We start from the raw sequence: 22710 nt of genomic DNA, 5'->3' as shown, positions 1-22710 counted from the left end.
TAATAGGCTTACCTAAGCCGACCCAGATTTCCAAGATTCTAGCCTTAGGTTCCAGGGTTGGCTTAGGCTGGGCCTCACCGCCCTATGGTTTGTTTACATGACGACGTACCTAACCCCGTTGCTATGGTCGCCGGCGATCTGTGATGTGTAGGCCGCGTAGTAGTTCCTGTCTTCCACCTCCACTTGTGGACTTTCCCTCTTATCAAGCTGATCTCCCGGGGTTTGAAGCTGGATACATCCGTCCTTTTCCACTGCTCTGTTTTCTAGCGATCTGTGGTTTTGATATGCATTGACGACCCTTGTTTTGGCTTTTACAACAACGCACTCTACATTCCAATACCCTTTTTCTTGTCAATAACTCTCTGAGACATCTTGAGTCCACTCTACACAAATAACATCATGCCGTCCCAAGATTGGGATGCCCCCTCCCGCGATCGGGAACTCGTTCGCCATCAACCTTCCAATAGCGAGTCGAGTCGGTCCTTGGTTCCAATGTAGGTGTTGTTTGATCCTAATATGACAACAGAAGGTTGGCCATGCGATTCACGGTATAAAAATACTAAAGCTTCGTTTACGTAGGTGGGACAGCTCCGACCCAGAGCGCGCGCCTCCTCCTTTGCCTTTGAACCCCCGCTCCATGAGCCCGGCGACTAGACATAACGTTTCGCCAGGAATTCAGGCCGTGGCAGCCAAGTTCACAGACAAGCCGAGCGAGAATGCTCTCAGCTCTTACACAACAAACCCAATGCCCAATAAGTCTGGGTCACCAGAGCGTTCTCTGGTCAAGGGTCACCATCATAAGCGCTTGCAGTCACTTCAGCCCAGTGATACCAAGGGCGATGCTCGTTCAGACTTCTTGAACTATTTGGAGAATCGATCACCTGAACGGCCTCTCCGGGCTACGATTATCGATCCTACGCCCAAGCCGCTAGACCCGAGCAAAGGTTTTGGATCACCACCGCGTCCTGCTGTGCGGGAAATGCCCAGTTACGTATCAGGTAGTTACCTGTCCAAACCAATTCTTGGAGAAAATACTCCTACTTCTGCTACCATGCTGGCGTTGCAAAACATGCAACTTCCTTCTGATAACGACCCAACCTCGCCCTCGAAACCACCCAAGATGATTACAGCGCCCATGCCTGAAGAACCCGCACACACCATGGGTAGCCTAGCGGAACAGATTGGCAGCCTCACCGAGATTGCCAGTGGCCTGCAGCGCGAAATGATGAACCTAAGCCGCCGAAGCAAAGATAACGCCACTGATTTAATCAGCCTCAAGGCTGCGACTAATGCCCGAGATGAAGATATTCGAAAGAGTTTGAAGGACTTGTCCTCTAATCTCACATCGAAGTATTTCGATGGTGATCTATCAAGGTTGGATTTCAGCGCATTCCTGAAGCCGGAGAGCGGCCCTAACCCCACTGAATCGGATAGTTCTCCCAATTCGAAAAGAAGCTACTCTGTACCACGTATGCCCAGCCCTAACCCTTTCGTCTTTGACCGAGACATATGTGGCTCGCCTGCACCGCCAATCTCCGACGGATCCGCTAGTATCGCTCTACTCGAAAAAGTGTTGCGGGAGATGGCCACGAAGGAAGGTGAGGAGAGGCTTTTGGAGCTTGTGGATGAAATCAAATCACGACCTGCAGCCACTCCGTCTGACAAAGATGCCGACAAGAAAATCACGAATATGCTGGAAGAGATTCTTAACCTCGTGAAGGAAGACCCGTCAAGCAGAGCCCTTGTCCGTTCGATGACTACGGAGCATCTTCGCCCGCCAACTAATGCCGACAATGGAGGTCTCCGGTCTACGTCACTCGGGCCCATTGATGAAACCGCCACTGTGCAGGCGCTAGATGTACCGAAGGATGACCAACTTCAACGCAATGCACCCAATAATGATGAAGTCTTGACGATTCTTCGAAGTGTCAAGAACAGTGTCACTGAAGGAGGTGGCATGACGAACAACGTCAAAGCGCTAGTCCGTGAATTGCGTGGCGAGGTGCTCGGCATGGGTCGTGACCTTGCGCGCAAACTGGAAACAGTAGAGTCAAACATGGCTGAGGCACGGCAACAGCAACAGATCGAACCTCCAAAAGCAGAGGAGATCACTGCGATCATTCACGACAGCCTCGGCGATCTCCAGGAGCAGCTGGCTGCTACTGTGAACGAAAGTCGAAATCACTCTGCTGCTCTGGCCCAATTCCAGTCAACCCTGAACAGTGCTGAGATATATTCCATTGTGAAGAGGGCACTGGATGAGATCGAGTTTCCTGAACCTCAACGGGAGCCTGATGGATCTCGAATGGAAAAGGATGACATTCTCGACACCGTACGCGACGCCTGGGAGACATACAAGCCGGAAATCGAATTGCAGACTATTGGATTGGAGCGAGACGAGATCTTGGAATGCTTAGCTGAAGGTCTTAAAGAATACCAACCGCAAAACCAGGAATCTATCAGCTATGATCAAGTGTTGGCCGCCGTACAGACCGGCCTGCAGAACTTCAATCCCCCACCAGTCGAGCAACCGCCTTCAATTACCCGAGACGAGATAATCCTTACTATTCGGGAATGTCTTGAGAAAACCGAGCCAACTTCTCGCGCTTTGGATGAAACTCATGTGAATCATTTGAATTCGGTGCGAGATGACATTCTCAATGCTGTTTTTGAGAGACTGGAGCCTCATTCACGGGGGCTGGATGAAGAACACATCAATTATTTCAACAGCATCCGCGATGAGCTGCTCCATGCAGTGGCTGAACGCCCAGAAGCCACTAGCAGAGGTCTAGATGAGGATCATCTTCATCATCTCAGCTCCATCCGCGATGAGATTCTTCACGCAATGGCGCAACGACCAGAACCTACAAGATCTCTCGACGATGAACATATTCACTACCTGAATTCGATGCGTGATGAGTTGATGCAGGCAATTGCCGATAGACCAGAATCTTCGGATAGATCTCTGAATGAGGATCATATCAACCACCTCGCTTCGCTTCGCGATGAGATTCTTCAAGCGATCTCTGATAGACCAGAGTCGAATAGCAGATCTTTGGATGATGAGCATATCCACTATTTGAACTCCATCCGGGATGACATCCTCCAAGCCATGTCTGAAAGACCAGAATCTGGCAGCAAATCTCTGGATGATGAGCATATCCAGTACTTGAATTCCATTCGCGATGACATTCTCCATGCCATGTCTGAAAGACCAGAATCTGGCAGCAAATCTCTGGATGATGAGCAAATCCACTACTTGAACTCTATTCGCGATGACATTCTTCATGCCGTGGCCGAAAAGTCTATTGAGTCCGCTGAGTCCACTGCTCCCAGGTCCATCAATGAAGAGCAATTTGAGCACCTCAGCTCTCTCCGCGATGAGATTTTGGACGCAGTCACTAGATCCATGACTACACAGAGTATGATAAGCAAGGAATCTTTTGACTCCGGTCTTGGCCGTGATGACATTGTGAGCGCAATCTCCGATGGCCTTGAGGCTCACTTCACCTCGGTTAAGGAACTCGATGAACCCCGTGTTTCGCGGGAAGATGTCGTGAACGCTATCAATGACGCCTTTAATGCCCAGCAGTCTGCTCTGACCATCACTTCTCCACCAGCTATCTCCCGTGACGAAATCATGAATGCTATCGTGGATGGTATTGAGATCGCTAATCAAGCCAAGGAGTCGGTGGTCAGCACCGATGTCCAACCCTCGTCGTCCATTTCTCGTGAGGAGATTTTGGAGGCTATCTCTGAGGGCTTCGAGAGATCATACGAGTCCCAGAAGTCAGCCTTGAGTACCGATATTCAGCCCTCGTCCATTTCACGAGATGAGATTCTGGAGGCCATTTCTGAAGGCCTCGATAGATCACACGAGTCTCAGAAGTCAGCCTTGAGTACCGAGGTTCAACTGCCGAATCTCACTCGTGAGGAGGTCCTCAATGCGATTGTTGATGGCTTTGAAAGTGCAAACACCATGACTCGTGAGATTGAACTCAACAAAGACGACCTCATGGAAGCGATCACCGCTGGTCTCCATGAAGCTACCAGCTCTGCAAACATAAATGCCGGAGATCAAGTTCTGCAAAGACTGCAAGACGTTGTTGATGGGATGAAGGAAGAATTCAAACAATACTCCGCTGCCAACGGCAAAGACACCGAGCAAGTCCTGGATGCTGTCAAGGATGGCCTTGCCGTGGTTCGACAAGAAATTGAGTCTTATGTGGCTACAGCTCAGGAGGTTTCGGGCAAACATGAGATTATCGATACGGTCAAGGAAGGATTCCGCCTCTTGCAAGCCGACATGGAAAAGACAATTACCGACACCGCGGTCTCTAATGCCACACCCAGCACTCCTGACACAACGGAGCTTCTCGATGCTATGGAAAAGGAGTTCGAGCACCTGCGTGGCTCAATTAGCAACCTTCTTCTAGACAGTCACCGAACCAGTGACAAGGATGAAATTCTTGACGCCATCCGTGATGCCAGCGAGCAGAACAAAGACAAGTCAATTGACGAGCAGATCCTCAAATCCATCAGGGAAGAGTTTGAGAAAATGCGCGAGTCCACAGAAATGAGTCTTGTTCGCTCCGAGCCTCCGCCATCTGAAAAGGATGATATCATTGCTGCCCTTCGTGAGCATTTTGATACTCTCCGGGAAGAGACTATGCAGCAAAAGGATGGCGGCGAGAGCTCGATGTCTGCCACCAGCGAACTTCTTGAAGCCTTTAATGATGGTATCCACTTAATACGTGAAGATGTCCAGAAGGTCTTAGAGAAGCCTGCCGATTTCGATAGCTCTGAGATTCTCGAGACCATCAAGGACGGCCTCGCTGAGCTGCGACTAGAAATCGACTCCCTTCGACAGTCACAAAAAGAGCAGCAGGAGAGTGAAATTGATGAGGCGGAAACGACTCGTGGTGGTGAGATTGTGCTTGCCAATGAACCCTCTCCCTTGGGTACCGATATTGAGGGTCTGAAGTCTCTCATCACTCAGCTTTCAGATAAGATGGAGGCCACTGAAACTGCTCGCGCCGCGGAGCCTGTTGTGGAGCCCACGGAGGAGTCTTCTGAGCCTGCCGATCCTCCATTAAACCGTAGCCATCTTGATGAGATTATGATGGCTCTCCAGGAACTGCAACTCGCCGTTGGGGAAATGAGTGCTAGTCGAGAGATCCCTGAGGGGGGTGCGCGCAAGGAAGATACCGATATCATCGAGGGTCTCCTCATGACCACCAAGGCCCAGATTGATGAGATGCAGTTCCCGTCACTCGACGGAGTTGCCACCTCCGAGCACATTGGGGCTCTTGAGTCTGCGATCCGAGAGTCCAAGGATGCTATGGCCGATGTTGCCACCTCCGAGCACATTGGAGCACTCGAAGCTATGATTCGAGAATCCAAGGATGCTATGGCCAACGTTGCCACCTCCGAGCAGATCGGGGCCCTTGAAACTGCTATCCAAGAGTCCAAGGAAGCCATGGCCGTCGTAGCCACCTCCGAGCAGATTGGGGTCCTTGAAGCTGCTATCCAAGAGTCCAAGGATGCCATGGCCGTCGTTGCCACTTCCGAGCAGATTGGGGTCCTTGAAGCTGCTATCCAAGAGTCCAAGGATGCCATGGCCGTCGTTGCCACTTCCGAGCAGATTGGGGCCCTTGAGGCTGCGATCCAAGAGTCCAAGGACGCCATGGCCGTCGTTGCCACCTCCGAGCAAATTGGGGCCCTTGAGGCTGCGATCCAAGAGTCCAAGGCTGCTATGGCCGAAGTTGCTACCTCCGAGCACATTGGGGCTCTCGAGATCATGGTCCGAGAGGCGAAAGATGCTATCGCCGACTTATCTACCCGTCTAGAGGCCGAAGGATCTACAAAGTCCGACATTGGTACTCTTGAAGGCCTCATGAAGGATGTTTGGCTTGCCCTTGACGAGTTGAAGAGCAAGACAAAGGAAGGGGAGGAGACCGAAGGAGATGAAGGAGACGACAACGGCAAGCTGCTTAAGTCTGATCTTCAAACCGTGGAGGCCATGGTCTTCGAGGTTAAGACTCAAATTGATGAGCTAAAACTACCTGAGGTGGAGACACTTCCAACGAAGGAGGAAATCCAAGAACTCTCGGCCCTTGTTACTGATTTCCGCGACAAGATGGAGAATGCCAACGACCTCACCGCCCAAGGATTTGAGGCTCGGAAAATCGAGCATGGTGGCCTCGCTGTCAAAATTGATGAGAAAATTGACGAGGCTAAGTACGTCGTCGGTGAGCTTGGTGACGAGCTCAAGAGTCGGCTTGATGGCAGCAGCGAAGGACTTAACGAGCTCAAACAGTTACTTGAAGGCCTTGCAATTTCTGCAGAGAACTTTACTACCGTGGAAAATGTCAAGGAACTCACAGATCTTATTAACCGTGAATTCGAGCGTGCCCGCGGCGAGGAAGATGCCGGTAGGCTTGAAAAAGAGGAGCGAGACGCTGCTGCTCTGGTCAAGCACGACGAGACTCGAGCTGCTGTCATTTTTGAGCTTGGAGCCAAGATCGATGAGAAGATTGGAGAGTTAATTGCAAAATACGACGAAGCGCACACTTCACTGCATTCTAAATTCTCAGAGACCGAGGAGCGAGATCTGGCTCATGCTGAAATGGTGACAAGCACCAAATCTCTCGCCGAGGACATTCGGCTTGTCATTGGTGCTATGGGCACTACGGTCACCGAAGCGTGTGAGCGCACATCCGAGGAGACCAAGGCTCTTGCTGAGAAAGTTGATGAATCATACAACCGGATTGAAGAGATGCACAACGAGGTAAAATCTCACCAAGAGAAATCTCGAGGTGAGAACGAGAGAGCAGTTGCAGCCACAGAGCGTGTTGAGAGCAAGCTGCTTGAGTTCAACCCCCAGATCTTGCAGACTGTCCAGGAGATCTTGACTGTTGTCAGTCAGCACTTTGATCACTCACAGAAGTCGGCGGAGGAAGTCAAGTCAGAGCTCCTTTCTCTTCCAGCGGCTATCCCGAGTATGCTGCCCGCCTTGCCACCTCCGGAATCCTCCCGGGACATCGAAGATGACCCTGTTCACAACAAGCTCAATGATCTTCTGGAGCACGCCAAGAACAGTCCGGTTCAGGATGTTCTGAACACGCTCCTGGAGCATTCAAAGAACACTCAGCTTCATGACAAACTTGACCGTGCCCTCGAGCACGGCGCTTCATCGAACAGTGATATCTATGAGAAGCTCAACCAGATCCTCGACCTTGCCACCAACGGTAGTGGTTCCATCCATGAGAAGCTTGATGCTCTGCTCAGTCGTCCAGCCGTTGACCCCGAGCAATCGGTCACTCAGATGATGAAGCTGGACGAGATGCACAAGGATATCATGGAGAACACTCGTAGGATGAATGAGATGTTTGCTGTCCAGGCCACGCTCGTCGCCGAGGACACCGAGCGTAAGCGTCGTGAGGCGGAGGAAGCTGCGATTGCCCTGGAACGCAGAATCGCCCAGCGCGAGCAAGTCGAGGCCGACATTGTCGGTTTGCAAGAGGAGAAGGATTCTCTGCTGAAGATGTTCCAAACCCTGAAGAACGAGAAGGAGGAACTTGCCAAACAAACTGCAAAGATGAGCAAGGAACTTTCTGGCCTTGAAACCGCTTTGGAGATCCGACATGAAGAGATGCAGCAGATGGAGGAGCGCGCTGATGGCCTGGAGAAGCGCATCCTGGAAGGTGTTCTCGATCATGCTCGCAGTATTCTCCTGAGCAGATCCGGAAGCCTGAATAGCATGAACCTCAAGCGGAATCAGAGCACGCGCTCATCTCGCGCTGGTGCTCGCAGCCCTAGTATGGCTAGCGTCACTACCACAAGCACTGCCCGAGAGCCAAAGGATGCGCGCAGCCTTCTCGGAAATGGTGTCGGCATGGCCCTCAAGCGTCGTACAGCCAATGGCCTTCCACCAGGACCGACGACCGTCCTGCCTAACATTGGAAAGGAGCGCCGAATTCTCAGTTTGAGCCATGTTACTGGTAACCGTGATGCTGGTCGTCAATCGGGACCTAACGGTGGAATCACTAGTCTGAAGCGCAGTCACTCGGTCAAATCCAACTTCTCCCTTCGCAAGACCTCCTGGGCTGGCCCCACTGCAAACAAGGAGAATGAGGCATTCCCGGAAGAAGAGGAGCCCGAGAGTGAGCCTGAGACCGATGCTGGCACAGAGCGCAGGACCAGCTACGCAAGTACCAACCGGCAATCGAGCTACGCGGGAACCGATCGTAAAGCTAGCTATGCCGAGACTTGTACTGACAGTGTGGTCACTGGAGTTACTGACAGTGTTGTCTCAGAAGATCGACGCACTAGTGGCATGAGCAGTACCATGGAGCACGAGGATTCTGAGCTAGCATCAGATGACGACGATGCTCAGACAGCTCGTGAAGATGACGATGAGGATGTTAATACAGATGGAGAGAACGAAGACGAGAAGAAGGAATCAGAGGACCTGCAGGATGACGTTGATGATCACTTCTCAGACACTGCCTCAGCTATGGAGGCTGAAGTCCTTAAGCTGCTGGAGGCCCCTCCTGACAGTGGATTGGGAACTGAAATGACTGTTTAGTGAGCAGAGTGAATGTTTTATCTCTTTTGTTTGTTTTCTCCTTGGCTTTGGAGTTTGGGTTTTTCTTTGTCTTTCCTTTGTGCTTTTCATATACCACCTTGTTGATTATTTTGTTATTATGGGCCTGTATGAGATCCCTTTGTGTGGATTAATGATCATCTTTACCAACTTTGCTATGACCAACCATGATTCATATATTCCAAGCTACATATTGTAAAGAAAATACTTATACAGGGCGTACAATTGCATGACCAGGTCATTTTGTTATAGATTCGGTCAGCTGCCTCGATGGGGCAAGTGGTCATGTGACAGGTCACTCTGCCTCAGGCATGACCGAGGCCGTCTGCTCCGGCAACTTGGAACTCTAATCCGCTTTCTTTGCTATTCATGGCGCTCAACTGTAAAGAAAGAGCGTCGCCCTTGTCCCTTACTCGATGCTAGATTTCTTAGGAATCTTTTCTCCACTGCATATAATTTACCTTCTACATCCTTACCACCCACCTTTGAGGACTGTGAAGCTCCCCCGCACGGGTGATAAGCTGCCGGCTCATCAAGTATGCTGGACCCTTTGGGGCCCCCTCCAGCATGGCTGCGAGAGATCGTCAAGCCTTATGCGCTATCACTAGATAGCCCGACACTTACCGAGCACGTCCATGAAATCTTCCTCGCTTTCGTCTTCTATCAGCTTATTCACTCGGTGCTCTCGCCATGCCTGTCGCCGATCCTATTCCCGAAGTCATATCCCAAATTGACTGCTCGCACTAAGTTGAATTGGGATATACATGTCGTCTCATTTGTGCAGAGTGTTGTAATCAATGCTCTCGCGCTGTGGGTGATGTTCGTTGACGATGAGCGCAACTCGATGTCTCCCCTGGAGCGTGTCTTTGGATATACGGGTGCCTGCGGGTTGATCCAGGCACTCGCTGTCGGATACTTCATCTACGATCTGATAGTTAGCACGATTTACGTGAAAATGTTTGGAATCGGCACCCTCTTCCACGCCATCAGTGCTCTTTGGGTATTCAGTCTTGGATTCGTAAGTTGAGACCACCATGGCGTCTAAATTGGCCCCAAAACTGACCACTACCTTGTTTCCAATCTATAGAAGCCATTCCTCAACTATTACGCCTCAACCTTTATCCTCTACGAGCTCTCGACCCCCTTCCTCAACATTCACTGGTTCCTTGACAAAGTCAACATGACTGGCAGCAAGGCCCAGTGGTACAACGGCATGGCCCTGCTATTTGTATTCTTCTCTTGTCGCCTCATCTGGGGCACCTGGCAATCCATTGTCGTCTACAGTGATATGTGGACCGCTCTCCAGCAGACCTGGAAGGCTTCTTCTGGCCCGCTCACCGAACCTGTCAACATCAACGCGAACGTCTTCCTGCTAACTCGCGATGGCAATATGTGCGTCGACGAGACCTGCGCGCGTGCCAATGCCGAGGTTTCTCGGTTCAAGGAGTATACCTCTGCCGGTGTCCCGACATGGCTGGTTTTGACGTATGTTGGATCAAACTTGATCTTGAACTTCTTGAACTACTTCTGGTTCTTCAAGATGGTTGAGACGGTTCTCAAGCGATTTCGTACACCCGAAGCTTCGGGAGCCAAGGCTGATGGTGCAGTCGACGATAAGAAGAGCAAATCTGTGAAGACAGAGAAGGACCTTATCCTTGAGGCGGCTGCTGAGCTGGAGCTAGCGGAGGGGTCTCCTATGCGCGAATATATCGCTAACGATGTGGATGTTGGCACGAACGAGGAGTTGAGACGGCGGAGGGTGGATCTTGTTTCCAAGGTTCCTCTTCCTGGATCATAAAGTAGGGGTTTATCTGGTTCGCTGGAGACATAAAGTAAGACGGTGATTTTTGCTTTCTTCCTCTCTTGGAGAAGGAGAAGACATTGGGGTTGCATGGTGGACACTCCTCTGTGAGGATGTTTACTCGTATTTGCTGATGATTGGTAGCAGCGTTGCACATTTTAATCTGTTTTTTCTTTCGCAGTTTCTATACTTGAGCCTTCACATAGTTTGCGTCTTTGTTATATCCATGCTTGGTGTATAGCTTCCCTCTTGGGCAGACGCTCTTTTCAATGACAGATGCCTATATATGAAGCTCATTTCATGCATCTAAACAACCTACTACGAGATAATCTCCGTAATCTTTCAAGTGTGCCAGGTGCTGTCAAAAAGACAGGTTCTCGATTTCCTGCTGACCTTCCTCATCCTCTCTATTACCCCGAACTTTTCTTCATTCTGCATTCCTAGAACTTTTACCCATCATCAGTCGCCTTTGTAAAGCCATAAGACCTTAGGCCGCTCCCCGCTCTTCAACCCCACCGCCTTTCCCCGGCTTTGCTTACGTCAAGCTCCGTGCAATCGCCAAACCTCTACGCTTTGCCTTGAACACCACGCTCTACGCAATTAGAAGTTGTCTAATGGCTGAATGTCGCAAAGGCCGCGAAAGCTTCAGCGCGTCTCTATGGCCTGTATGTCCCCCAATTCTGTTATAGCTATGCGGTCCAAACTCCGGACATGAGCCTTGCATATGCTAAGTACACAACCTAATGCAGGCGACTTTTGCAACCGACGCAGCATCAAATGCAGCCAGAGCGAGGATGCCCTAGGTCGCTGTCGAAACTGTGTGGACTTCGATGTGCCGTGCACCTTTGATCGCCCCGCAAAACGCCGGGGCGTCAAGGCTGGCTCTCGGGCGAGTGGGCGCGATCCTCAGTATGTGAGAGCATCAGTTACTCATACTATTCCTACAACAGCAGAGACTGTTAGCGGCGGAAGAACCACCCGCTCCTCGAATTCTCGCAGTCCGTATCACACGTCGATCTCAGGTGATCCCGGGTCTGCCTTCAACCATGGCTGGTCAGCAGCCGAAGGGGATGACGATGACGGGGTGCCGCACAATCCTTGGAAAGCCTTTGCCATTTCCTGTGACCGGCAGATAAGGAATCTAGTTCAGGTTTATCTCGAGATCGTCTATCCAATGTACGATGAGTATCTAATCCTCCTTGCTGATTGTGTTGACTGAACGTATCATCACTAGATTTCCCTTGTTCCACATGCCGTCATTCATAGAGCAGGTCAATAACCAGAAACATCTTTCTAACCCAGGGCTATTTGCTTCCACGATGGCTGTCTGCTCTTTAGTCGCCGGTCGCGCACGTGACGGTGCATTGTACTCTAACCGGTGGGATCGAGACGAGCTTATAGATCCACCCTCGGAGATTTTTTTTATAGCTGCTAGGGACTCGATTCCTCGAGACCTTATCGCAGCCAAAGGTATTCATTATATGCGGGCGTGTGCGATACTTGCTATCGCCAGCATTCAAAACTCCCAGATCAAAAACATGCAAAAGTATTCCGGCTTATACCATGCCTTGGCTTCGATGGATGGCCTTTATGACGAAAAACTCTGGCCAAACGACTTGAGTCCAATTGAGACGGAGGAGCGGCGCCGACTTGTACGTAATATACCCTTTATCTGTTATCGCCTTACTGACCACAATAACAGTTCTGGTCCATCTATACGTTCGATATCTATTCGACTATTATATGGGGCGGCGTTATTCGATATCGTGAAGCTCATTCTTTAGTGCGCTATCCAAGCGAAATAGATGACGAGTTCATCACCGACCGCGGCTATGGCGTGCCGTCTGTATCTGTGGGATCGAATCCGCTTCCGACAGGCAACGTGACTGTCGTCTCCCGCCAACCTACGCCCTGGCTGCGTGGGTGGAACTTCACCACAGACCTTTACCGCATTCTTGAGCATGTCGTCGATGCTAACAGACGCCGCTTCTCTTCGGTCAACGGGACGACAGAAGTTTGGTCACTATTTAATCCTTTATCCATGTCAGAGCCGGCGGTCATGGATAAAGTCCTTACTATGTATTCAGCTCTTCCACCAGAGTTTCGGGAAACGCTGCCCACTACAGGAGACGTGTCTAAGGATTTGTTCGGGTTCCAGTCAGCCAACATTCAGGCGACTCTACAACTACTTCGGATGGTGCTATTGTCTACCGAGGAAATTGGCGTGGAGCGAAAATGCGACGTAGCGGGCGAACTGCTCAGTGTTTTTTCAACTGTACCCATCGAGTATTTGAGAGCCATCAGCTCCCCTTTGGTATGTGAAGTCTCCACGCTTTTCTGGAATTTGCACTGATAAAATCCAGCTTCATCACCTCGGCGGGATTGGCTACATTCTTGGCTCTGTCATGGAAGGCAATTTGTCTGAAAAATCCTACACCCGAGCTCGCACATTACTGTATGTTGTTCTAATCCAGTGGAAGCCACTTGAAGCCAAGCTGATATATCTACCTACAGGCTTGAAATGGCAGATCTCCTACAGCGCCTCGAAACGGGCCTACATCGTGCCTCCGGTGCTGGCGAACGATTGCGGTCCCAGGTTGATCGAATAGACGGCTATATGCGTACCTCACTTCTCCTGGACTCAAACTCACAAAATAACGCGACCCAAGCAATCGACGCGCATTCCAAGCTTGCGGCCCCGTCAGCGCATGCACAGGGGACCACCGCTGTCGGAGCCGAGCCTGGTGCTGGTCTCGACCAGATCTCCCTGTTTCAACTGCCACCGGAACTCCTCTCAGATTGGCCTTGGCCGTTGGATTCTCAAAATGGCGAGGGAATTCTGCCTCTGGCGTTCGAATAATTTAATTTGTTGAACGACTAAGGTCTGTGCCAATGACTAGGCGCGATATAAGTGCGGCTGTATCTAATTATGTACTATGCGTTTTTGCAATATGTATTCGTATACCCTAAGGCTAGAGACAAATCAATTCAGTCCCAGATCATTTAACCTTTGTGCTCAAATCTGGGAACTTGTTCATACATTCCACCCGGCTTACACCCTGATTGATCACGTTCCAGTATTTCTAAATCTCTTATGGGGTTCTAGTACGAACCACTGGATCGCTTCATTCGGCATGACGGTGCTTGCTTGAAGTTGGCTTTTATTAAAAAAGAAATAAAAAAAAGAAAGAAAGAGAAAAAGAAAGAAAGAGAAAAAGAAAGAAAGAGAAAAAAAGGAAGCGAAGTATATCATAGATAAGGCAGGCTGATCATGGGGGGCTCTGGGCCCAAGTCCTGGCATCTTCCAGGAGGAAAACAAACTGGAGAGTCTCTCCTACCCAGGCCATATGTTCGGTATTGTCTACTGCCCTCTGGTCCTTAGCCAACTGTTGCCGCCGGGCCTGCCACTCTGGGCTGTGACGAAGTTGATCGAGAGGAATATACGCGGCGCTGCGTACGAGATTCTTACGTGGCAGTTACTAGACGGGCTGATGATGAAATGAACTTGATCAGATTGATTAGGGTGAATTTTGCTTTGAGTATGTACTGATAAAATTTTCCTTTTGAGACACATCCTGTACCGTAGTGGCAATACTTGAGAAAAGCATTCGCCGGCTGCGTGTACTCATTAAATGTTCTATGTAATCATGAAAGCCCCATTTATCATACATCTGAGCCATGCCAGGCAATGGACTGCAGTCATTTTATGTAATTTTTCTTAAGACACCTCAATTCACCACTTGTTGTTGAAAACCTTGCCATCAACATAGTTGATCAACTCCTTCACCGGGGAGAGATGATCGCGACCAGCACCAAAGAGCGCACCTTGGCGCATGACCTTGCGGTAATTCTTTCCCGGAGAAACCTTTCCAAGAACATATTCTTGACGAGTCTCGACACGGGTGGGGACTGGAATTGAGCGGCCCACCACGGCCTCCATACCCTGCCAGGCGAATGTGATAGCCTCCTTGGCTCCTGCGGGAATACCGGCCTCATCCAGCATCATAATACGGGTGTTGGGATATTCCTTCTGGAGGAACGCCGTGATGTTAGGATTGTATGCACCGCCGCCACACATGAAGATCTCGGCAATCTCTAGGTCCTTAGGGGCATAACGACGGTAATGGTCCACAATAGCCTGGGCAGTAACACGGGTGATCGTGGCGACCACATCGTCAGGGCTAAGACCCTTAGCCTCTGCCTTCTTGATGAAGTCATGCGCGATCGTGTCACGGAAAACCTCGCGGCCGGTAGTTTTGGGCGGGTCAAGGGCGAAGTACTTGTGGCGCAGGAAGTCGTCGACGAGCTCCTGGTCGACTGTACCACGCGCACCCATCTCGCCATCTCGGTCATACTCGCGCTCACCGTTAGTGTAGTGTCGTACTACGGCATCAATGAAGACATTGCCTGGGCCAGTATCAAAATCGTAGCATTCATCAACGCCGCCGTGGCTGTCTGGCGGGATGAAGCACACGTTGGCGATGCCGCCGATGTTCTGGCACGCACGCAACTTGGTCGGGTGGTGTAGCACGAGCGCGTCGAAAAAGGCAATGAGAGGAGCACCCTGGCGTCCGGCAGCTTGGTCGCTCACGCGGAAGTCTGTCACGGAGGTGATGCCGGTGCGTGAAGCCAAGAATGAGCCCTCAGCCATCGTTAGTGCGCTCCGGGTTTCGCCTGGCTCTGGCATGGAGAGCAGCCAAATTGTCTGGCCATGGGAGCCTAGCACATCGATCGAGTTAATATCGGTGTTGGAGTCCTTGCAGAACTGGTGCACTGCCGACGCAAAGGTCTCGCCTAGGATGACGTTGACTTCTGACAACTCGGACGGCGAGGTCTGGTTGTGCAAGATCATATTCATCACCCGCTTCTTGATCACGGGTTCCAGTGGGATCTCTCCATACTGTAACAAGCGTTAGTTACGTTCTGTGAGAATGATAATAAATATTTACCTTCAATAGCTCAAAGTGCATCGGTGATTCCGGAGTTTCCTGACGGAAGCGACAGAGGGCACAATCGATGCCATCCTTCATTCATTGTGAGCTTCATATTTCTTAACTGGAATGAGCAGGCCAGAGGACTCACCATCGATGTCCCGCTGTTCAGACCAAGGACGGTCAGATCCAGGGATTGGTTGCCAGTGCTAATCGTCATATCGGAAGCCTGATTTTGTTTACGCGAGAAGGTCAAATGGCTCTGTCAAGAGTGTACGCAGAAAGTCGCGAGCGAGGATGACGTCTTATTAAACGGCAGCTAGAACCCCATCGGACCGAATGATGGAGAGCACTCGCCATATATACATCCGATCTTCATTTAGTCCGACGCCAAAACTGCTAAATGGTCGGTTGAGCGATCGGCTAAACGGCAAAGCGGGAACGCGCCTCTAAGTGGCGACGCGGTTGCTTGCTCTAAGTCGTCAGCAGTGGGCCGAGTTAACGCCGAGGCCAATGAGACAGCTTCAATCTTGAATATAGTTCCCTGGCACGGCTACGCGCCTGAATGAGTTTCGGATGTAGTTTGCCCCATGCTTCTCCAGGATTACCTGATCACCTCCATTCCGATTGTCCGGGGTCGATCAATGCTGCTCCACTTTATAAAGGACTCTCGAGCCCCCGATATTCTCGATGTAGGAGCTAGGGTTAGAAATAACGCAACATGGGGTATACAACACTTTGGAAGCGGCTCTCGCCGCGGCAGCTAAATGTCACCATCCAAGTGTTTTCGCTCATTTCCATATTCTTCGAAGGCTATGACCAGGGCGTCATGGGCGGCGTGAATTCAGCGCCCAAGTACGTGACCGAGGTCGGCATCGGTAAGCCGGATGGCACGGTGACAGACACCACGCACCAGGGCGGCATTGTCAGTGTCTACTACCTGGGTGCCATCTTCGGCTGCTTTGCCGGAGGATGGTTGGCTGACCGAATTGGTCGAATCAACGGCCTGCTGGCGGGTGCATTGTTTGCCTTGGCGGGCGGCGCATTACAGGCTGCCGCTCAGAGTTCAAATTTTATGATTTGCGCTCGAGTGGTGACAGGTGTTGGTACTGGAGGTGAGCTCTTTATACGGTGGCTGCTTTTTCTCTTGACTTGTTCTAACTCGTGATGGTGCAGCTTTAACTGGCATTACCCCTGTCTTGGTCTCGGAAACTTCTTCTGCAGATCACCGTGGCGGGTTTCTGGGATACGTCTTCATTGCCAACTGTAAGCAGATCCGGAGACCTTTATTTGTAACTGCTTTGCTAATTCCTTGCAGATCTCGGGATCTCAGTCGCATACTGGATATCCTTCGGCCTCGCCTTCATCGATAATGGATACTCGGACGTGCGATGGCGGTTCTTACTTGCCTTCCAATGTTTCCCGGCTCTGATTCTTGTCTGCTTCATCAAAATGCTGCCGGATAGTCCCCGCTATCTCGCTTCAGTTGGTCGAAATGAAGAGACGCGTGAGCTGTTGAACTGTATTCGCAAGCACAAGGCCAGTCCAGAGGAGATTGATCGGGAATACCTTGAGATTGTTACCTTGGCAGAAGAAAGCCAGCTCAGCTCACCTATCCAATTTGTCAAGATCTTGCTCGGGATGGGTGGAACACGGCATCGAAACTTGGGCAGGCGAGCTTGGCTTTGTATCTGGCTTCAGATCATGGCCTCTTGGACAGGTATTACGGTAGGTGCATCCCGTTCAGCATTACTCTACAACTGTCTCTAACTTAGACGAATACAGGCTGTCACGGCATACGCGCCAGTTCTATTGAAACAGGCTGGATACAGCACCATCACGCAGAACGGCCTGGCTGGAGGGCTCAACACAGTTGGTATTGTGGGTACCATAATAAGTGCCCAGATCGTCGATCGCCTAGGTCGCCGTACCTGTCTCATGAGTGGTGCAGCAGTGCTGTTTGCTGTCAATACTATTGTATGTTTCTATCTCCACGAAAATTGCGGTGTTTATCTCTAATTGGATGCCAGGCTGGAGGTGTATACGAAGGCTCATTACATAATCCCAGCAAGGCTGCTCAGTTTGCTCCTGCAGCTGTTGCCATGTTGTTCTTGTTCAATATTGGGTAAGTCCACCGGTTACGATCTTCTGCTGTACTTCTGCAGTAATCTAACGTTATATAACAGTTATGCTGCTACTTGGGGTACCGTCGCGTTTTTGGTGCCCACGGAGATATTTCCCTCTGACTTGCGAGCTCAAGGTAATGGCTTCGGCATCACAGGTTGGGCTATTGGTGTGGGCATGACCACTTTGGTCAATCCGATTATGTTCAGCGCCTTGAAGGTAGGACAAGTCATCCAATTACATATGATGAAGCTGACCGCTGTCTCACAGAGCCGAACCTACTTCCTCTACGCTGGCCTCAATTTAATATGGATCCCCATCATTTACCTCTGTACGTTTTTATCACGACATAGACCGTCGAAGGAGCAGTGCTAATAATAATAATAATAGTCTACCCCGAAACCAGTGGCCGCTCCCTGGAATCGATTGAAGCACTCTTCTCCACCTCGAGTCCCTTCTCCTGGAAAATGGAGCAGGCTTTTGCTCTACATGGCGATGTCTTGGCGGAACACGTACTCCGTAACAAAGATGATTTGACATCATATGACAAACCAGAGGCTCATATGATCGTCTGAAGCTCTGAATCCCCTGTACAATTCATACCATCAACTAAGATAAGAGAGCCTAACAAAAATTGGTTTCGAGCTAGCAGATCGAATGGTACACAGATGGACCCTTGAAGATAGCTTACTTCCATCGCAATCAGCGGTATCCACTTTTTGAGACCAAGGCTTGCACATCAATTTTGGTCTCGGTGGAGAAGATGTTGTTGGGCCAATTTTTTTTCCATCACCAGCCGTCTGCTTGTCTTCCATTTTGAAATAAATACATGCCATACTTTCACGCTTTCAATTTTCTTGTCTCTTCTGGATTGGTTCAAATGTGAATAGTAAGGTAGTAGGGCATAGCAGTATATTACGCAGAGTATTAAAGATATTACGCCTGTAGGGAATTTTATCTAGTATAGGCGTACACAACAGCGAGATTCTCTAGACTAGTAACGAAGCGTATAGGCAGAACTTACGAATTCAGATAGGACGCTGCTCCGCACGGAGTATAAGGAAATCTCGAATTATTGATTTTTGTGATAACTGACCTAGGTAGGTATCTTTAGTAAGTAATCGAAGAAGTAGGATGACCTTGAGTAAGTCGTCAATTACCTCGGCTTGTGAACTCGACTAACAAAGCACAGTCTCATGTCTGATGATATTCAACCTCTCTCCTAGGCCATGCAGGCGTAAGTCATATCTCCTCAGGCAATGTAGAAAAAGAAAGTGCTGGTGCATTCGTACTTTTAATGACTCAAACAATATGCAATGTCATAAAATCAATTTTGAGGCGGACAAGTAGAGCGAATTCGTTAAATTTAGTATTTATCTCGAAATTTTCAATTGAGTTCATTCGGCTCCCAAGGTTCATTAATGGTTCATTAATAGATTTGGAGATTTCGGCCTATTCCCTTTTCGGGACACTAGACCCTGGACCCTGGACTAGCCCGGACTAGCCTGGACCCCCGAAACGCCGCCTCTCCGGTTTTCAGGAGAAAAAAACCAGCCACAAAAACTGTGTCCATTCCATCTATTCTATTTGTTTTTTCTTTCACCACCACCGAGACCATGTCATTGAAAACTTGCTGTCTCGTCCTGGCAACTGTGGGCCTTGCAGCCGCACAAACCAGTGTCGTTTCTCTGTTTATTCCCTTTGCCGACCCGCAACCACTGGCAGCCTCAATCATAGGGGAGGTACGTACTAAACGGCAATGATCGGCACACCCCAGTAACTTACCTACCACATACAGAGCGCCGGCACAACCACATACAGCATCAATTGCCCTCCCGGCACTGATAGCTCAGACTGCGGTATGGGCCCAGGGCTATATATGACAGCGGGCCCAACGACAATGCGATATAGCATGAGTGAGCCGGAAGTGGACTTGTACGAAACTGTTCCCGATCGAGTGAGAAAGATTGAACAAGGTCTAACTTTATGTATAGCTACGAAAGTATTCTTTGCTCTCTCGGCGGTACCACCACTGCCGCTTGCACTGAGGTCGCGAGCGGCACTGGAGCCAATTTCCCTGGAACCGAGACAGATACCTTCGCCAAAACCGATATTACCATGTTGGCTGTGACTGTTACCGCGGGCCCGACGACTGCCACTTCCACGTCTACCACGACCGACTTGAAGCACACCTCTAGCAATGATAAGACTGGCACCACTGGATCCGCTTCCAGTACCTCCGGGGCTGCATCTACCAGCCAGGCTTCTGCTACTAGCACTGGAGGTCTTTCCCGGGTAACCGGCAACTCCGGCGTTGCTCTGGGAGGCGCTGCAATCGCGCTGGTTGCCGCTGCCCTGTAAGCATTGATTTGGAGTTGTGTATAATTGGGTACATGAATAGAATATATATGCATTGTGGTTCTGTGCCTTTGACATAAGCTCTATAATACTATTTTCTTGAACCATCTAGATCAGCAAAATATGAAAGTATCGCATCGAAATTGATTTCCTCACAAGATTTCAGTCCATTCTTCTTCACAAAGAACCAGTGACCCAAGAAGCCAGTTTAATAGGGACCACTTCAGCATAACCAGAATATGTTCAAAAAAATCAGCACCAGTCTCAAGTCAAACCTCCCCCATCATTCATAACCACAGGCGAAGCTACAAAGACCAGTGTAAGTGTCATCTTCGTCAGACAAGGGAATGCCGGGACAGGGGCTCCATATTGAGTACAGGCGGAAAAGCCCGGTGAGCAATAACCATATCCACAACAGAATTTGCGTATTCCAACATAATTCCCAGGTCCTGTGCCTCCTGTACAGACCTGTCCTCCACCTCCAACAATACCCAGTCTGCCTCCGCTGACGCCACCTCCACTGCCTCCTGGACAGTAAGTGGTGGTGACTGTTTGAGCCATCGTTTGAGTGACACTATTAGTCACGTTCATACTCGGCATCCTAATTGAGCAAGGTATGATCGATGCATATTGTGGATGATGTGGCAGAAGTTAGTCGCATTCTTTAGAGATGGTCGAATAGTATCCTCAATCTCTGCTCATGGTATTAGGCTGTGGGATCTCCAAATGGGCAAAGAGCTAGGGATGCCTGAGGACTATTCGGTTTCCATGCAGTTGATGGATGGACAAGCACATAATGGCAGTCGTCATATCTCCTTGAGTGACCGGCGGGTGTCTTTTAGAGGCAAGCAATTGTTATGGTTACCTTCTGACTATCGAGCCATGACTTCCGTCGCTACTCAAGATGAAATTTTGGCCTTGGGGTATACTGACGGAAGAGGTGTGATTTTGAACTTTCAGACGGACTGATCATGTGTTAACATCCTTTTCTACTATCTCTCCGGTATTATTTTCCTTAAAGTATCAGTCATTTCTCCCCTCACAATCCTAAAAATAAGGACATCTACCCCACACTTCTCCACTACCTGATTAGTCCAATCATAGGGCTTGTCCAGGTGATCTTCACCACTTGTGCTTCAGCTTCTTCTCACATTTCCAGGTTACATCCTTCCATTTAACCGACATCAGACCATTGGTCGGATCTTATTCTCCCGGAGTCCATGTTGAAACTTGATTTCCTGGCATTCATTATCCGGATGGATATTAAATACCAACGGCGAGACAGACATGGCCTGAATATAGAAACCTGCAAGCAATAGTGCCAGAAATATTATTGCTATTGACACATCATGCTCGGTGTCTTCTCTCGCCTAGTAGCACCCTCAACTTTCTTGTGGGCGCTCCTACCGTCCGCACTTGCAGACCAGTCAACAACCATCACAACCGACCTTTACCCCGAGACCTGGAATGGCTGGGGAGTCTCCCTAGCTTGGTGGGCCAAAATTTTCGGAGACCGAGAGGACCTAGCAGATATGGTCTTTACTCTAGATTCAACATACTGGAGTCCTGGAAGCGAGACACTACCCGGCCTGGGCTTGAATATCCTACGATACAATGCGGGGGCCTGCTCATGGAACACCATCAACGATACTGTGAAGATGGTCGCATCTGCAAACATCCCCGCCTCTAAGCAGATAGAAGGGTACTGGCTAGATGGGCTGAGCACCGATCCAACCTCCTCAAGCTGGAACTGGACTGTGGATACCAACCAGCGTATCATGATGTTGAATGCACAGACTCGGGGTGCAGATACTTTTGAGCTCTTCTCTAACTCGCCTATGTGGTGGCAACTGGACAATCTTAATCCCAGTGGTTCCTCTGATGGTGGAAGTAACCTGCCTGCATCTCAGTATCAAAATCATGCTATTTACCTATCTACGATTGCCCAGTATGCTCAGGAGAATTGGGGAATTACGTTTACTTCGATCGAGGCGTTCAATGAGCCTTCTTCCAGCTGGTGGGTTTCCACGGGCACACAAGAGGGCTGCCATTTTGATGCCGCTTCTCAGGCATCCTTGATACCGATACTTAAGCAGGAAATGGAGGCCCGTGGTTTAGATGACACTATCATTGCTGCATCTGACGAGAACACCTTCGAATTAGCCCTGGATGGCTGGGACACCATCACCAAATCGACAGAAAAGGCGGACGTTGGACGTGTCAATACTCACGGCTACGAGGGTCTTAGCGGACCACGCTCTGACCTCCGTGCAGCAGCAACCAGTGCTGGGCAAGAGCTCTGGGACAGCGAGTTCGGTGATAGCGACGGCACAGGCGCTACCCTTGTGAAAACCATCATGATGGATCTAAAACTGCTGCAGCCCAATGCTTGGGTCCACTGGCAGGTGGTCGACGGCTCGAACTGGGGACTCATTGATGGCGACATCTCATCCAATACCCTCGGTGGTGCGACTACCAAGTATTACATGCTGGCGCAGTTCAGTCGGCATATACGCTCTGGAATGCAGATTCTCAATAGCACCTCGAGTAATGTCATTCCGGCTATCAATCAGGACAATGACACGCTTGTGATTGTTGTGGCGAACTGGGATGATGACCAGAAGTTCACATTTGATCTCTCTGCCTTTTCTAAGGTTCCAGATGATGGTACGGTGATTAGTAGCTGGTTGACTGATACCGCTGGTGACAACCTGTATGCCAGCGGGGGTGATGTGGTCCTGGAGAACCAGGAGATCTCAGTGTCCATTGCAAATGCTACTGTTCAGACATTTGAGATATATGGCGTGCAGATCTAGGGTTATAATTGAAATTTACTTTGATTTACTACTGGATCACAGTACAGTCAGTGGATACTTGAAATTCAATCT

General features: G+C 49.9%; 7 protein-coding genes across 7 annotated transcripts; 6 read left to right on the top strand and 1 right to left on the bottom strand.

Moving 5' to 3' along the window:
• Positions 1-399: 399 nt before the first annotated feature.
• On the top strand, positions 400-8590 carry N7520_007334 (uncharacterized protein; the record flags this gene model as incomplete). Its single annotated transcript, XM_057141268.1, has 2 exons — positions 400-494; positions 580-8590. 2 exons carry the CDS (start codon positions 400-402, stop codon positions 8588-8590), a joined length of 8106 nt encoding a protein of 2701 aa, XP_056995274.1.
• Positions 8591-9146: 556 nt separating this feature from the next.
• Positions 9147-10406, top strand: N7520_007333 (TLC domain-containing protein; the record flags this gene model as incomplete). Its single annotated transcript, XM_057141267.1, has 2 exons — positions 9147-9626; positions 9696-10406. The coding sequence occupies 2 exons, from the start codon at positions 9147-9149 to the stop codon at positions 10404-10406; spliced, it is 1191 nt and encodes a 396-aa protein (XP_056995273.1).
• Positions 10407-11031: 625 nt separating this feature from the next.
• On the top strand, positions 11032-13269 carry N7520_007332 (uncharacterized protein; the record flags this gene model as incomplete). Its single annotated transcript, XM_057141266.1, has 6 exons — positions 11032-11074; positions 11159-11585; positions 11644-12061; positions 12112-12723; positions 12773-12864; positions 12924-13269. The coding sequence occupies 6 exons, from the start codon at positions 11032-11034 to the stop codon at positions 13267-13269; spliced, it is 1938 nt and encodes a 645-aa protein (XP_056995272.1).
• An 873-nt stretch (positions 13270-14142) lies between these two features.
• On the bottom strand, positions 14143-15560 carry N7520_007331 (UPF0075 domain protein; the record flags this gene model as incomplete). The annotated part of the gene is made up of 3 exons (XM_057141265.1): positions 14143-15309; positions 15359-15433; positions 15492-15560. 3 exons carry the CDS (start codon positions 15558-15560, stop codon positions 14143-14145), a joined length of 1311 nt encoding a protein of 436 aa, XP_056995271.1.
• Positions 15561-16061: 501 nt separating this feature from the next.
• N7520_007330 (putative MFS sugar transporter) lies at positions 16062-18039 on the top strand (the record flags this gene model as incomplete). Its single annotated transcript, XM_057141264.1, has 8 exons — positions 16062-16455; positions 16517-16606; positions 16659-17068; positions 17126-17317; positions 17371-17465; positions 17527-17683; positions 17735-17795; positions 17855-18039. 8 exons carry the CDS (start codon positions 16062-16064, stop codon positions 18037-18039), a joined length of 1584 nt encoding a protein of 527 aa, XP_056995270.1.
• A 1041-nt stretch (positions 18040-19080) lies between these two features.
• N7520_007329 (putative GPI anchored protein) lies at positions 19081-19825 on the top strand (the record flags this gene model as incomplete). Its single annotated transcript, XM_057141263.1, has 3 exons — positions 19081-19206; positions 19263-19399; positions 19459-19825. 3 exons carry the CDS (start codon positions 19081-19083, stop codon positions 19823-19825), a joined length of 630 nt encoding a protein of 209 aa, XP_056995269.1.
• A 1346-nt stretch (positions 19826-21171) lies between these two features.
• Positions 21172-22638, top strand: N7520_007328 (glycoside hydrolase superfamily; the record flags this gene model as incomplete). The annotated part of the gene is made up of 1 exon (XM_057141262.1): positions 21172-22638. One exon carries the CDS (start codon positions 21172-21174, stop codon positions 22636-22638), a length of 1467 nt encoding a protein of 488 aa, XP_056995268.1.
• Between the last annotated feature and the right edge of the window lie 72 nt (positions 22639-22710).

This window comes from Penicillium odoratum (genome assembly GCF_028828045.1).
Source record: "Penicillium odoratum strain IBT 22623 chromosome Unknown utg000005l_segment0_segment0, whole genome shotgun sequence".
NCBI lineage: Eukaryota > Fungi > Ascomycota > Eurotiomycetes > Eurotiales > Aspergillaceae > Penicillium > Penicillium odoratum.
Note: the sequence above shows the minus strand (reverse complement) of the source record. Positions and strands in the feature narration are given on the sequence as shown.